This window comes from Blennius ocellaris (assembly GCF_963422515.1).
Source record: "Blennius ocellaris genome assembly, chromosome: 11".
Taxonomy (NCBI): Eukaryota; Metazoa; Chordata; class Actinopteri; order Blenniiformes; family Blenniidae; genus Blennius; species Blennius ocellaris.
Window position 1 is genome coordinate 11695207 of NC_137660.1, and position 14756 is coordinate 11709962.

At 41.4% G+C, this 14756-nt stretch overlaps 1 protein-coding gene across 1 annotated transcript in view; it reads left to right on the forward strand.

The window, feature by feature from the left end:
* Nucleotides 1–4118: 4118 nt before the first annotated feature.
* The window catches only part of srpk2 (SRSF protein kinase 2), a 66993-nt gene continuing 56355 nt past the window's right edge, over nucleotides 4119–14756 (forward strand). Inside the window, exons 1-2 of the mRNA XM_080505553.1 lie at nucleotides 4119–4166; nucleotides 4417–4483. Of these exons, the coding sequence (XP_080361679.1) occupies nucleotides 4151–4166; nucleotides 4417–4483 (83 nt within the window). The 5' untranslated portion in view covers nucleotides 4119–4150. The remainder of the gene's footprint in view (nucleotides 4167–4416; nucleotides 4484–14756) is intronic.

Genomic DNA, 14756 nt, shown 5'->3' on the forward strand with positions numbered 1-14756 from the left:
AAAACAATAGAAATGAGAACATCCCAGTAATTGCATTTAGTGCAATAAGAAAAGTGCAAAGAGAAAGTCTGGAAACGTTCTAAACATACAATATTTGTTCCTCCAAGTGAATGACAGTAGGCTACAATTGAAGTAAAAAAGAAAAAATATATTGAACTCATGAACTGAAATGCTCAGTGCGACATCAAGTAATGACACCAATTCTTTCCATTTGTATTTCTGTTGAGCTCTTGCTGCAGCGAGTTGTTTGTCTTTCAGTGTTACAGAGGCTTACATTGAGCTCATTTCTAATGAATTCAGCAGAACATTTGTTCTGCACATCAGTCCACTTATGCTTCATGTAAGAAGAAATCCTTGCTTTTGTTTTCTTTTGTTTGAATTGTTGCTGTATTGAGACACCAGATGACCTCTGCATGCAGAGTTGGTGTGCTGCCCATAGCCACCCTAACGTCAGCAGACGATGAAGAGGTCATGGTCATAGCTGTGTTGGCGAGCTCACAGCGAAATCAGGAACCCACGTTTCTAACTTTTCTTTCATTCTATTGATTTAACATGTTTCCAGCAAAGCTATTGAACACCACAACCAATACAAATAAGTTAAATTTACTATATATAACTGGAAATAACTTGTATTTTCTTGCTTTTCGCGCTTGTTTTTAACACTCAATACAAAACAACACATTCTTTCCTCAAGATCCTATTATTTGAACAACATGGAATGTATTTGAATACATTTGAATACTTTCAACTCTCACAATCCATCAGACAAATCACTGCATGAAAAATTTACACAAGATGCAAAGTAAATTCAGTTTAAAAGTCTCTCAGTTACTTTGGGTTCATTTCCAATACACACTGCCCCGGGTTGTTCAACTCCACTGGCATTAACACAGTTTTTTGCCCCAAATAGAGATTAAGTTTAAAAAAGGCAGCGTTTTTCAGATACACGTATCGCTTATTGAAGCTGCGTTGACTCAGTTTAACTACAAAGCTTCGAAACATTCAGAGCCACGTGTGAGAATCGAACAGACGTGCTATGTTGCGCTAGCAATGGAAGGTTTCATCAAAAACCCGACTTCTTCTGGACTAGTTTGAGTAAAAATTGGGTTTTACACCTTCGTCATTGCGTAAGAACGTGGTACGAAAGCAGGTTAAAGCATTAAAAAAAGAAGTGAATTTCTCTATTTGGGGCAAAAAACTGTGTGGCCCATAACGGGGATCGAACTCACGACCTTAGCCTTATTAGCACAAAGCTCTAACCAACTGAGCTAAAAATTTATAGTTGTCTTGGTGGGTTGTGTATATTACAATACTCTTCACCACGAGATGGCAGCACAGAACGTTGCCGGTGAAATGAAACTTAACAGAGGTCAGTCTAGTTAATCACCACCACCTGCTGCTCCCATCTTGTATCAAAGTACTGTGTCAGTGACAGTGATGGAGAAGTTTTTGAAAAGGAAGAATCTAACCAGGATATCAGGTCTGTGTTCATCCATCAGGTCCAGGTTTCACACTGAGTGAGTACAAATAAAAGTAAAAATTGGGAAATACTTTTTTCTGTATTTATTTGATTCCTAGGGAGCCCCTCTGGTGACATTGGTGAAAAAAATATTATTGCTTAATAACGCGTGGCCACGCATTATTAAGCAATAATATTTTTTTCACCAATGTCACCAGAGGGGCTCCGTAGTAGATTCCTGTTGATAAAGCATTGATGAGAATGACTTTATATTGTTAGTATAGGCTACAGAGTTAAAAATTGTAACATTTTCGGTTGGTGGTGTGCCTCGAGATTTTCCCCCCCAAAAAAGTGTGCCTTGGCTCAAAAAAGTTGAAAAACACTGCTCTAGTCGATAAACAACATTTTTCACCATTAAAGTCTGCAGTTTATACTCATTTCAATGAATATTTACCAGCCTGTGGTGAACGGCAAGGCTCTGTTCATGTTTATGATTAGGACGTGTTTATCTTGTGCAATCACTTCGACACAGCGGTGCCTTTTCACCAATACTCTTGAGGAGGCCATTTCTCGCTGATAGTTAAGATTATTAAAATTGATCCCACCCTCACCCAGCTGTGCAACTTGCTCAGTGTTTTTCTCGAGAAACAGCAAAATCTTAAAACTATGATGACACAGTCCGATATCAATGTCCGTTTGAAAATGTCAAGCAAATCATTTACAAATTGCCCACATCTGATCTGGCAATGAATAATAAGATGCCAAAGAAATCAAACGCTGTTTTCATAACTGAATCAGCATCATAATCATAAAAACATTTTTCCAGAACAAAACATTTTTTTTTTTTTTTTTTACAAAGATTATATAAACATTTCAAAGAAGAAAACAAGTCATGTTTTTCTCCACTCCTTATTAAATAAAAAAAACGGTGATGCTTTTTTTTTTTTTTTAAAGCATCCACAAACCAAAAAATAGATACAAAAGGTACTCTGGTTTCCTCCCACAGTCCAATAAATATGTGTTTCAGGGTAATAACTCTAAAAGTTAAATGACTCTAAAAGTGCCTGTGTTAATGTGTGTGCTTGCCATGTGACAGATTGGCAAACTGATTATTAGTAAGTTACATCTATCCATCCATCTTTCCTCTTCTTTAGTCCACATGGTCACTGTAGCAATATGGAGAAAAGAAACTTCTTCCAGGTTTTCAAGAGGGGACCACAAACTCCTTCCAGAAACACCCGGGAACGCACTGATAAAGGTTCTCCAGCGGGTCCTAAGCTGACCCCATGGCCTCATTCCAGTTGGGCATCCTCATCAGATGGTCAAACCGCCTCAGGTAAGAAGGCTGTTCTCAATCTTGGTTTAGCTTTTTTCATATTGTTTTCACAAACTGTAATTTCTGTAAGGTTAAAATAAGATTTCTTCCACACTGGAGAAATTCAATTGTTGCAGCATAGATAGATATGTGACAATCATACATAATAAGCTGAAAAAGATTAATAAGCGCTGTAACACAAAGTAATCTGAAATAATACACATACAAAAATAATAATAAAATACTCCACACAAGAGAATGGCATATGCAAATGCGTTACCATGTATATTTTGCAATACATAAATTATGTGTGTACAGAATGGGACACATTAAAATAGCACAGTATATACAGGGTAAGCAAACACATCCATATTTACACATACACATACATGACACATGCAGAAACACACAAACATATATACATTCATAAACATACATCCACTGGATCAGACAGACAGACTGAAGACCCTGACTGCCTATGGGACAAAAGACCATTGGCATGTGTCCTACTTCTCTGTCCACGCAACCACTGCCCCAACAGACCTCTGTAAAAACGCTGGCACACAAAACTGTGTCATAGAAAAATCTTATTTGCAGGAAGTCACAGAAAAAATTATAAAAACAATAGATTTTATTTGTAGCACACTTTATATCTAGGCAATCTCAAAGTGCCACGAAGTAAAAACAGACAAAAATACAGAAGGTAATTAAAAATTTGCTTCAATGCAAATGTTGTCGGTTTCATTCCATGGCAAAGGAGAACCATAAGAGACATTTAAGAGAATGCTTTAAAAAAAAAAAAAAAGGGAAAAAAAAGCTGATAGAGTCACTGATGCCTGTATCAGCTGGCGTGATGAATGTAAGGAACCACCTGAGATAAAGTCACTGAGCCTCCCGGAACTGAGATCACCTGGTCTGGACCTGTTTCCTCCCTGACCTCCAGTTTCAGTTGAGCCAGAGAAATTGATCCAGTCATATTCTCATAAGATAACCCGGCCGGTCTATTTATTATGAATGTTGAGGTTTGTTAGAAATGTTGAGGTGGTGAGAGCTCTAATGCATGTTTCCGGAGGGGTGGGGGCTCCAGAACCAGTACCCCCCCCCCTCCCAGTTTTCACGTGATTTTCGCCCACGTTGAAGACGCAAACATTGATGTAAAAAAAAAAAAAAAAAAAAAAAAAAAAGCGCACCTCGACGCAGAGACACGCTGTCTGCACGCCGCTCCTATTTCTAACGACAGAGGGAGCGCATGTCATCCAGAGGCAAAGGGGTTACTGTTACTGGTGGAGAGAGAGAGAGAGTGAGAGAGAGAGAGAGAGATCCGGCTGCCGCTGCTGCTGCTGCTGCCCGCTGCTGCGGAGGCAAGAGTCGGAACCATGAGCTCCAGGAAAGGTGCGTATGTGAGCCTGGAACCGGGCTGCGCTTCACGTTAATAAAGTCTTGTCACTGGTCTGCGTGTATGTGTGTGTATGTGTATGTGTGTAACGCCAAAACGACGCTGCATGTCTCGTAAAACCACGCGTTTGGATCTCCGTGATGATGATGTGTTTGTTGTCTCCGTATCTCTCTCCCCGACACTCCTACACCCTTTCCCCCGGACTCGGACGTCGCCCCGCGCACGAACGCGCGCCCGGACCGGCAGTGATGGCCATCCAGGCCAGGAAGAGGAGGCCGAAAGGGAAGAAAGATAAAGCGGGTCACCATAAGCGGTAAGCTGGGCGGCGGCGATGGAGGTTGTCCCGGCTTAGTGAGTGGAGTGTTTGTTTGTTTGCCGGGGTTTGGTTTGTTGACAGCCGGTCTTGTCTCTGTGTGACACCGGCGCGGCTGCCGGTGCGTCTGCGGGGAAGCCTGTGGACGCATATGGCATATAAGATGGGTGTTTTTTTTTTTTTTTGGCGTGATCCTGCGGGGTGTGGGAAGTTATGGTTTACATTAGAGGGTTGTGTATGTGGACACACCTGACTGTGCGACCCTCGCCCCTCCAGTCCCCCCCCCCCCCCAGTCCCCCCCCCCCCCCCTCCCTCGAGCACCGATTGCACACAGATTGATATCCAAATGACAAAGGGAAGGTTTGGCAGACGTGACGGCTCATTTCCGTGATCCTCATGCAGTGATGGCAGCAGCAGCAGACGGCTGAGGAGTAAAACGCCTCCTTGCCTGTTTGGGGAATCTCGCTCTCTCGGTGTTATGTAACTTTCCCTCGGTTCTGCTGCTGGTTTGAGTCAGGCTTTCAATGAGAAGTGTGATTATTGTTATTTTTCTTTCTCTGGCCGGCTGCAGTGGCTGCGTAAAATGCATGCGAATGTTCGTGGGGAGAGAGTGGGGGGCTTCCTTCATGGCACGATGCGATTGGAGCGACGTCACCGGCTGCCGGTGAAGGCTTCGCTTAGGTGAAACCAACGGTGCGACCACCCCCGGAGGGGGGGCTGCAGGAAGGTGCAGAGACGCCCCCAAACGACTGCACACTCAAGACATGTACATGACTCAGACACAGCAATCAGATGTGTCCTGCTACGTGTTCATCATGAATGCCATGGAAGATTTCTACAAAAACCAGGACTGCTGTGGACGGACTCAGCGCCGTTTAATTCTCATCATTATGAAAACGAGCAGTATGTTACATGAGTCTGATTGGGCAATTTTTCTGTATTTCTTTGCATGTTTTGTCAAACAATGAATTTCCGAGGTTAAAAAAAACAACCCACCCACAAGCATAACCAATGTACATTAGGAAACTAGTGCTAACACCTTCAACATTAAATTATGCTCATGTATTGCATGTGTCATGTCAATAAATTGTCATTTGGTTGGTATGTTCTCATTTCCCTGTGGGATGTGGTTGGACAGTCAAAAAGCTACATATGGTCCAAGAACATTACAATGGCCAGACCTGTAGAAGTAGCTGTTGCTACAAAGAAATGCCATCTCACAGTTGGAATATTATGGGTTTGAGTCCAGGCTTGAAGGTTTTTCTGTATAAGGCCTGTGCATGGGTTTTCTCCGGGTACTCTCTTTTTACACCTGCCACGATCAAAGCACATGCATTTGAGTCTTGAGCATAGTCAGGTGGGATTGGCTCCAGTGTCTGCAAATTAAAATTTTGGATAAAGCGGAATAGAAGATGGATGGACGCAGATGGAAGCTCTCCAGTCTCTTTTTCAAGGTCTGAATATAACTTGTCATCCTTCGGTGCGAGGGTACGAGCACCTTCTGCTTCTGACAGTGGTTTTTAGGCTTAATGTTGAATCCTGTTTATTTCGTTTTGCTTCTTTTTGTATCTCTTCTCATAGATACAATGTTAAATGTTGGCATAAAATGTGAACTTATGATACAAAGTTTATGTGTGTTTCTCGGGGATAAAGGCCAACGTTCAGACTGCTGTTTGCCTCCATCAAGGGTTTTCCCAAAGAAACACTTTGATGTAGGCATTTTATTAATATTGCTGCTGCAAATGAAAGCATTTGCTGACCAACTGTCTTTTCTCATGACAGAATTAGTCTTATCTTGGCAATGCTTCTATTGGGCAATTGTTTTCAATGTTGAGTTGCCTCTTTTGCTTTTCTGTATCTCCTCTGATGCAGTATGTCTGATGCCACGATGTTAAATGTTGCCATAGTGTTCAATGATATTAACTACAAGTTTGTGTTGCTCTTTTTGGAAGAAGAAGAAACGTCAGGCTTCAGGTGGTTTGAACCAGGTGTGTATGAGCTCACCCCCATTTTGTTTTGTGGTTATCAAAACACAGCAGAAGAATGAGACGATAGGGCTGGTGTGAAATTACAATTGCTTGGTGCTTGGTTGTCCACGGGCTCGGTGGAGTTAAAAGTGTGCGTTTTTGGTCCAGTTAGAAGAAATTTGACTGTTTAAAGAAGGCAGAGGCTTAAAAACCTTTATTATAAAAGCTGCTTTTTGTACAATGATTCACAAAAAGGAGTGTTGATGGAGAAAATGTGTCCATTTCTATCCAGTCCACATAAACCTACATGTTCCTCCATGGCTCATGATCCTGTCCCAACATATGGCATATTTTATTAGTCTTTCAGAAAGATCTGAATCCAAATTGCATTAAAAAAAAAAAAGCCAGAAAAATGCATATTGCATTTCAAGTATTCATTTACAAGGAAATTGAAATTGTCGTACCTATATTTCAGTCATAATTTCATCCTTCAAGCAAAGTTTCTGTCTCTCTCTTTTTTTTACATTTGGCTTCTTTGTCACCTTTTAATAGTGAGTTAATTCTTCAGCAGTAATATTAACTTTAATCCAGAAACATGCAGTTCAGACGGGCAATGTTAATGTATACCATAACAAACCCTCTTACTCACACAGTTTCACCCACAGACAGACGTCCATGTCTCTTCTTGTTATGTACCCAGGTGACTGGGACTTTGGAGACGGTGCTCGGTTTCACTTTAGTTCATTGTCCCTTGACTTTGATGTCCCCTGAATTGAGCGGATAGTGCTTTGAGAGCCGATTCATTCAGAAATGCACACAAAGACAGGAAGGTTGCATGCACATTAAAAGCCTTTGGCTGTGAGAGTGTCTGTCTTCACCTTTAGATCCTTTAACCTCTGACATGACCTCAGTCTGCACAGCACACTCATGCTAACAGAGGGGAGGAGAGACCAGAAGAACCCATTCGTGGCCACTTGTGTGAGCAACACAGTATGAAAGTAAAATCTTCTATTATTGTTTAAAACTAAAACCGAATCTGTGCACATACGCATGGATGGTTCACATTAATATGTATTAGTTATGTAGTTATGTAATCACCTTTAATTATCTGATGATATGACATATATTTGTGAAGATTAAAATTGTCCTCCTTACTTTCTCAGTGGCAATAGTTGTACCTAACAGGGCTCACTATTCTTTTTGAGGAATACTTGCTTTCGCAGAAGAATTGTCCTGTAATTCATGCAGGTTTATACCAGGCCTTTTCACTGTTTATACATAAATTTTGAACTAAACCTCATTTACTGTCTTTTAATACCGTTTCATACAATCTTGATGTGAAACATACTGGAGAAATGTTACATTTCAGCTGTGTTTCATAATTGTAACTTTTTCCGTTTATTCAAAAATAGAAATATGCCATATTTGTTCCACCCAGAGGCATCATCCGCGAGGAACTGCATGCTCACTGTTGTTTTCTGATCATCCGCACAGGAGGTGGACCAGTCACATGTTTGAGTGCAACTCCATGAATTGCTGAGTAGTTCATGTTGCACGTTCATGGTGCAAAGAAACTGATGTATCGGCCTTTCAGCTACAAGTACGGTCTTCAAAGGCTTTTTCCAGCTTATATTACTTCTCTTCAATGTGCTGACCACACATCCCATATGGGGCCGGGGCCAGTGTGTGCACAGTTCTGCTGTGGTACTATTTATTGGATTTATTCACTCACATAACACAGTGTTGACTGTATTATGTGACTGTGTGTGTAAGATGTACAATGTCTGTAGGTGGAGTAGTGGGAGATGTTTTGTTGCCCGAAACTTTTTACTTGGGTTGCCCTTTGAAGTTCAGTTTGTTGTCTGCATTGAGTAATGTGATCTGTCTTTTGGTTTGTCCTGCTGATCTGGCCATTGGTTTTCAAGTGTGGAAATGAGTCAGGCTGTGTGTGTGTGTGTGTGTGTGTGTGTGTGTGTGTGTGTGTGTGTGTGTGTGTGTGTGTGTGTGTGTGTGTGTGTGTGTGTGTGTGTGTGTGTGTGTGTGTGTGTGTGTGTGTGTGTGTGTGTGTGTGTGTGTGTGTGTGTGTGTGTGTGTGTGTGTGTGTGTGTGTGTGTGTGTTCCAAAGAGACATACTGGAGTTAATGTGAGAACTTGCTGGTATTGACTTTTCACTACACTAAAGTCATTCTTATGCACTCAAAGCCAAAAGAAGAGAAGAAAGCTATGGGTTTAACTGTGTGAAGTTCAAGGTGCATCCATCCATCCATCCATCCATCCATCCATCCATCCATCCATCCATTCACTGAGGTATTGTCACTGTGAGGTGAGGTCATGAACCTAAATGAAACTAGTTGGACAGATTTGAAAAAAGGCTGGTCCCTTTGCTTATGGTGCCCTATTTTGTTTTTATTGTAGTATAAGTAGTTACGCTCATTATCACATTGTTTGCTGTAGTTTAAGTCATACTTTCCGAACATGGGCTTTAAAAACACCGACAATACATTTTTAATTGAACTATGACCTTCAAATGTGGCAAATTCAGCTTAAAATTGAAACTGTTTTGATTTTAAACTGAGGAACTCATGTTAGTTATCTTGGAATAAAACAATTTTGATTTATTTGTTCTGCAGACCTTCTGATGTATCTGGGAAAGCTTTATCCCCAGCGTTTAATGTGTAATTAGTTTTCTTCTTTTTAGGCTTTGTTTAAAGGGTGGCAGTAAAAACATCAGTGCCTTGAAGTTTGTTGAAGTAACGGCTCTTTTTCTCTCTAATGTGTCCCACGCAGTGATGGGTCATAGTTTACACCTTCCCATTTAGTTTCCTCACTTTCTCATCTCTCCTCTTCTTGAATTTAGACTGTCACTTCAAATAACTGGACCATCGTGCCCTTTGTTGTGCACGTTGCCATAGAAACCCCAACGGTATGACTCCAGTGGAGCCAGTGGCAACAATACCAGAGTCAGTCCAAGTTGCCATGATTCAGGGCACAACAAATGCTGCAGTCGTTGGGTGGAAAAGCTGCGTGGCCGCTCTGGAGCACCAACGAAATGTTTAAGTTTTCTGTAGTGTGGATTTTATTACCTCAGTGCTGGATGCCCATCAGTGGCAGTGCGCTGTTGTTCTCTCCAGCTCTGTAAAGTCCAGAATAAAGATCAAACACTGCAAATCTTCCAGCTTTTCACATTAACAGTTGACGGCTCCTTGCAAGTTTCAGTGGCAGAGATTCAATCTGATTTTCCTCCTTTAATAAAACAGATCGGCATTAGCATACCAAGTGATAGTGAGTGTAAAAGGCGCATAAAAATGACACCAGTATAATAGCTTTCATTATTCATAACTTTTCCTTCTAGCCAGAGCACTTGTGAGTCTAAATGCTAATACTCCTCTTGAGATATATATCTGGCCGTTTGCATTGCCCTTCAGAGCACAACAGCGTGAAATTAAGTGACTCGAACCTGACTTATGTTTTAACACGTAGCACTGTAAACTGCATTGATTTTTATCTGTGCTTCACGCAGCTTGTAGTCTGTGACTGAAGATGAGAACCGCAAGCAGCCGGTCAGAACTTTGTCCAAGATGAGACGAGGCTTATTCACTGTTATCAGAGAATTTGATGAAGTCAATTTCAAGATATAGCTTGTTTTCACTTACTGTATATAGGTCACTGAAGAAAATACATGATAAATTCTACAGAGTGGTTTATATTGGCAAATTGGCAACTTTTCTATGAGATGAACAGTACCCAATGTTAGTTACAGTCACTCATGCGCCCACACACAGGCCATGCAAGGTGCTCAGTCCATACACTGGGAGCAGTGGGTTCAGTGACTTGCTCAAAGACACTTCGATATATGGACAAGTGGGCATTGATTTTGCAACCTTCCGATTGAAAGGTGACCTGCTTTGCCAAAAAAGGTAGTCTGTATAACAATGTACACATAATATGCCTGTACCAATTGGTGATCGAAGGGATTCTAGTTTTTCGCCGCGTTGGGGATGCTACCAGACGTTGTGCCAAATAAACATTTATTCTGGATTATATTTCACTTCATCACTCAACATTACATCATAGTTGATGGCAACAACCCAGAAGTTGGAAGCTTCTGAAATCCTCTTGGCGAAACTGTAGTTATGTGTGTGATGGAAACCAAAACTGCCACACCGCTGCCAAGCTGCAAACTTCACCTTATTTACCAACCAGCATGTCATTATTGGCGATTCTACGGGATTAAAATGAGATGATCTGATTAAAGACAAGCTTCCTTTGAGGCAGATGTCCGATACGCCTTGGGACGTTTGGACCCCACGTCTGCAGAGGTCAGAGAAGGGCCCAACTATTTATAGAATTATTCAACACACTTGTGTTAGCCAGTGATTATTAGGCTTATATATATATATATATGTATATTCTACCAACAATTGTTGTTGTTAGTACTTTGAGTCATTGTGAAATGTCGTCTTGCTTGAGTAGCTGGTTTATTTTCATAACGCTGCATGTACATTTAAACAAAAAGAGATGCTATCATAAAGAAATTATTTTCTTTAATGTATTCTGGGTAAAAATATATGCACATAATCAGTTTTTTGGGAGGTGTGTTTTGACCAGTGGTGGTTTTGGACTGGTTTTGGTTGGCATAGTGGCCAAAACACTCAGCACATACGCAACACTATCTTGTTTAATATTCTGTGAACAATGTTCCAGTAACTCTGAATCCTTTGACAAAGAATACAGAGGCTTATTGTCATCTTATGGTATTCAGCGCAGTTGGCTTAAGAATCAGGTGATTGGCTAAGCTCATGGTGAATATTCCAGCTCTTCCTTTTTAAAAAGCCCTTGGGTTGTTTTGGTTATATTCTCAGGAACACAACACTGAAATATGCTTTGAAGCATTCAACTAAATGTGAGCTCACAGAGTGCTCTTGTGTACGTCTTCTCACAGCAGTGAAATGATCAATAAATGCCCGCGTGGCATTTCTATTGGCAAAGACCAAAGCAGGACAGATGAAATGGAGTGTATTGGGTCACAAATTCGATCTCCCTCTCTCCACGTTGTCTTTTTTTTCGTGGTTTCATCATTTAGATTGACAATTGATCGACAACACAGACCTCAAAGCAGTCTTGAGCGGTTCATCTCACTCCCGGCTCGAAAACTATTTCAAATGCTAAAATGTCGTAACTTTTCTTTTAGGTTGTCACGAGCGTTTAAATGCTTCTTTGTGTTTGGTTATTTGTCACCTCCTCAGCTCATTTCCATATCGAATGATCTTTATTGATTCTGGACCTGCTGTGCTGGTAATGAATTGAATCGATTCTCAGTCTAAGGCGAGGAGTGACTAAGAGTGTACCAGATGTCTGATCTGAAGAGGGCTTGGTGGTTTGATGACTGCTATGTGATGTGTGTGAGGAATAGCTTAGCGATTGGATCTTTGGCAAGCAGATTGGTGTGGTTCAGCCTATCACGCCTCCTTCGTCAATACTGCAGCCTGCCTGGACGGCAGACTCTAGAGCCGAGCATGTGAGCTGCATGTAGAAAGAAAGGGAGCTAAATGAGGGAGAGAAACGGTATGGGGATGGCTGAAATCTAGCGAGATTGTGCATAATGTAAAGGAGAATAGGCAACGGCAAAATAGACCGTGAGAGAAGGAGCTTCCTCTGTATGGGCATGTTTTGTGGTCAACCAATTGCAGCAAGGAAGCTCAGATTGGAGAGAGTGAGTAAGGAAAGTGGAGAGAGAAGGGGGAAAAAAACAGGAGGTGCCATAAGGCAGCTGCAAGCAAGAAAAGAGGCGTAGCAAAAAGAAAAAAGCGCTGTGCTGATTGGAGAGCTCATAGGTGGCTGCATGTGCAGGCTGATTGAAAGCGTATAATGACCACTTCTACTCATCTATGAACCAGGCGACCTGGTAACAGAACATGCTTCGTTTATTAGTTGGTCGACAAAATGATCAGAGCTTTTGAAACACGTCAGTACAAGTTTGACTTGCAGGACAACAGTTCACGAAGCCAGCTGGCAGATGACAGGGACCGAACGTAAGAGTCACATTTGGTTTTCTGTTTGTTCACTGTTGTGATCCACACCCACTATGTCTTGTGACCTTTTTTTTTTTTTTTTTTTATTATCTTGCTGCAATTAGTTTCATCATGTCAGCCTGCAGTGCTGAATCCCCCCCCCCCCCCCCCCCCCAAAGCCCAAATAGATGTGAACTTTCCAGAAACTTGAAAGAAGAGATTTGGAAGCTCTCCAAGCCGTGTTTATAGGATTTTACTTGCCACTTCAGAACAGCACGATAAGCTGTTATCACCATCACTCGTCTGGAAAACCAACCAGTTGACCAACACCTAATGCAGTGATGCTGCTAACATTTTAGGTTGTGGAACAAAAAATGTTTAAAATTTTACACGAGCCCTTCGCAGCCTTTGTGAATTTACATGTGACAAAGAGCTCAGGCCTACACACTGCATTCATAATTCATAGAGAAATTCATAAGCACTCAGCAAAGGAAAAAAGTTGGAATAAAATACCAAGTTGTAACAATGGATAGATGACAAATGGTGTATTTCAATTGCAATATTGTAAGGAAAGAGTGTGGGTACAGGTCCATACTCCATCCAACATGTTGCTTATGAACATTTAAGCCACTTTGGAGCTGAAAAGTTGAAGTCCATATTTTCATTTGGATGGAAATCCTTTGGATGAATGAACTAAGCAAAATATTGAATAGGAAAACATCCCAAGATTATCTCATGCCAGTTGTGGAGGTAGATATATCATATAGCAGTAATAAAATAAATTTTTCTTTCGAGCAGGAAATACAAAGACACTATACAACCTCTGAGATCAAGTACCAGCAAATGCACGGCATTGGGTTTGTACACATACACGCACCAACTATGTTTGACATGTCTTGTATAAAATCCATCTAAAATACTTGCATTCTGGGAGATGAGCAAACTAAATGACTGTTGGTCCCCACAGATGTTTTACAGTTTACGGTAAAGGTGAAGTCCTGGGCTTGTAGTACCATCACAAAGATCAGCACTGTGCCTATGAGATCATTCGTTGTTGCATATTCAATTGTAATATGATATTGACGGTTTCCTCTGTGGTGTCTGAGTGGGAATGGGCTTCTCCCTGATGGCCACAGTGCACACTATTACACTATTATTGCTGGCTGACTGATTGAATTTAGAAATGGGGCACTCCAGTCGGTGTGAGTGGGAGAACCTGAACAGAGGCTCCCTCTTCAAAGGCTGTGAATTAGCGAGGTTGTGCAGGATCATTAAAGGACAAGTCACAACTTTTCTTTTGCAGCAATCCAAACTGCTTCACATAGCGTCATTTTCTTGAGAGGCACATTGGTTTGGGTTTCAGCAGGGCTTTGCTTTCTTCTGCAAACTGGACATTTGTCTGACCAGGGGTGGCTGTTTTCTTTTTGAGAACTAAAGGAAAATCCTTAACGAGCTTTGTGCTGGCAGGCGAAGCACAAGATCCGAGCAAATCTACCGAGTGGATCATACTGAATGAGCAGAAAGGACCAGTGTGACCTAGAGGGAGGGATTCCAATGTTTTGAGTGTGTGTGGTCCAAATAGGATTTGTTCAGCAAAGACGAATTTCAAGGATTTGCCTCCTTTTCACGTAATGCTCGTGAAGTGCTGTCCGGTTCTGCAGTTGGAGGCCAGTGGGTCATCGTGGGAAGAGGAAGGGAAGACATTACTAGAGCATGTAATTCTTTGAGCACAGGAGCTTATGGCAGCTGGGGAGGTTGGAGACCTTATCGAGGCACTCGTCACTGCCCCCTTCAGACTTAATGGGGGAAAACACAGCTTCTGACGCATGTGCAACTTCTTTTTTTCCTAATCCATCTCTTTGTTTAACTTATTGAGTCCTTCTCTATAAACCTTCTTTATATCTGTAATCAGACTATTATTTTGTAAAAAGGCGTATAAAATGTCATACTTCTCCCTTTGGTGTTTTGTCTGCCTAAAACTGTTAGGCCGCTTCTTTAAAATGCAGACCGCATCGTTGCCATTGCAGTGTGAAGGTCCTGAAAGCACAGCTCCATATTCTGCCTTGACTCTTGAGTTTAGCAGCATTTGGGAGATGTTGATAATATAACGCATGTTGGCCTTACGGCCCACTCTGTGGTCTTCAAAGTTAATGCTTTTTCTGATACGACTGTGCAGAATTTGCAAATGAAACCCATTTTTAACCTTCTTTTTTTTTTTTACTCCCCAAAAACACATACAGAGATTAAAGTAGAGTAGTGTTGACAGATCTCCTTCTAGGTTTATATATAGTCCCA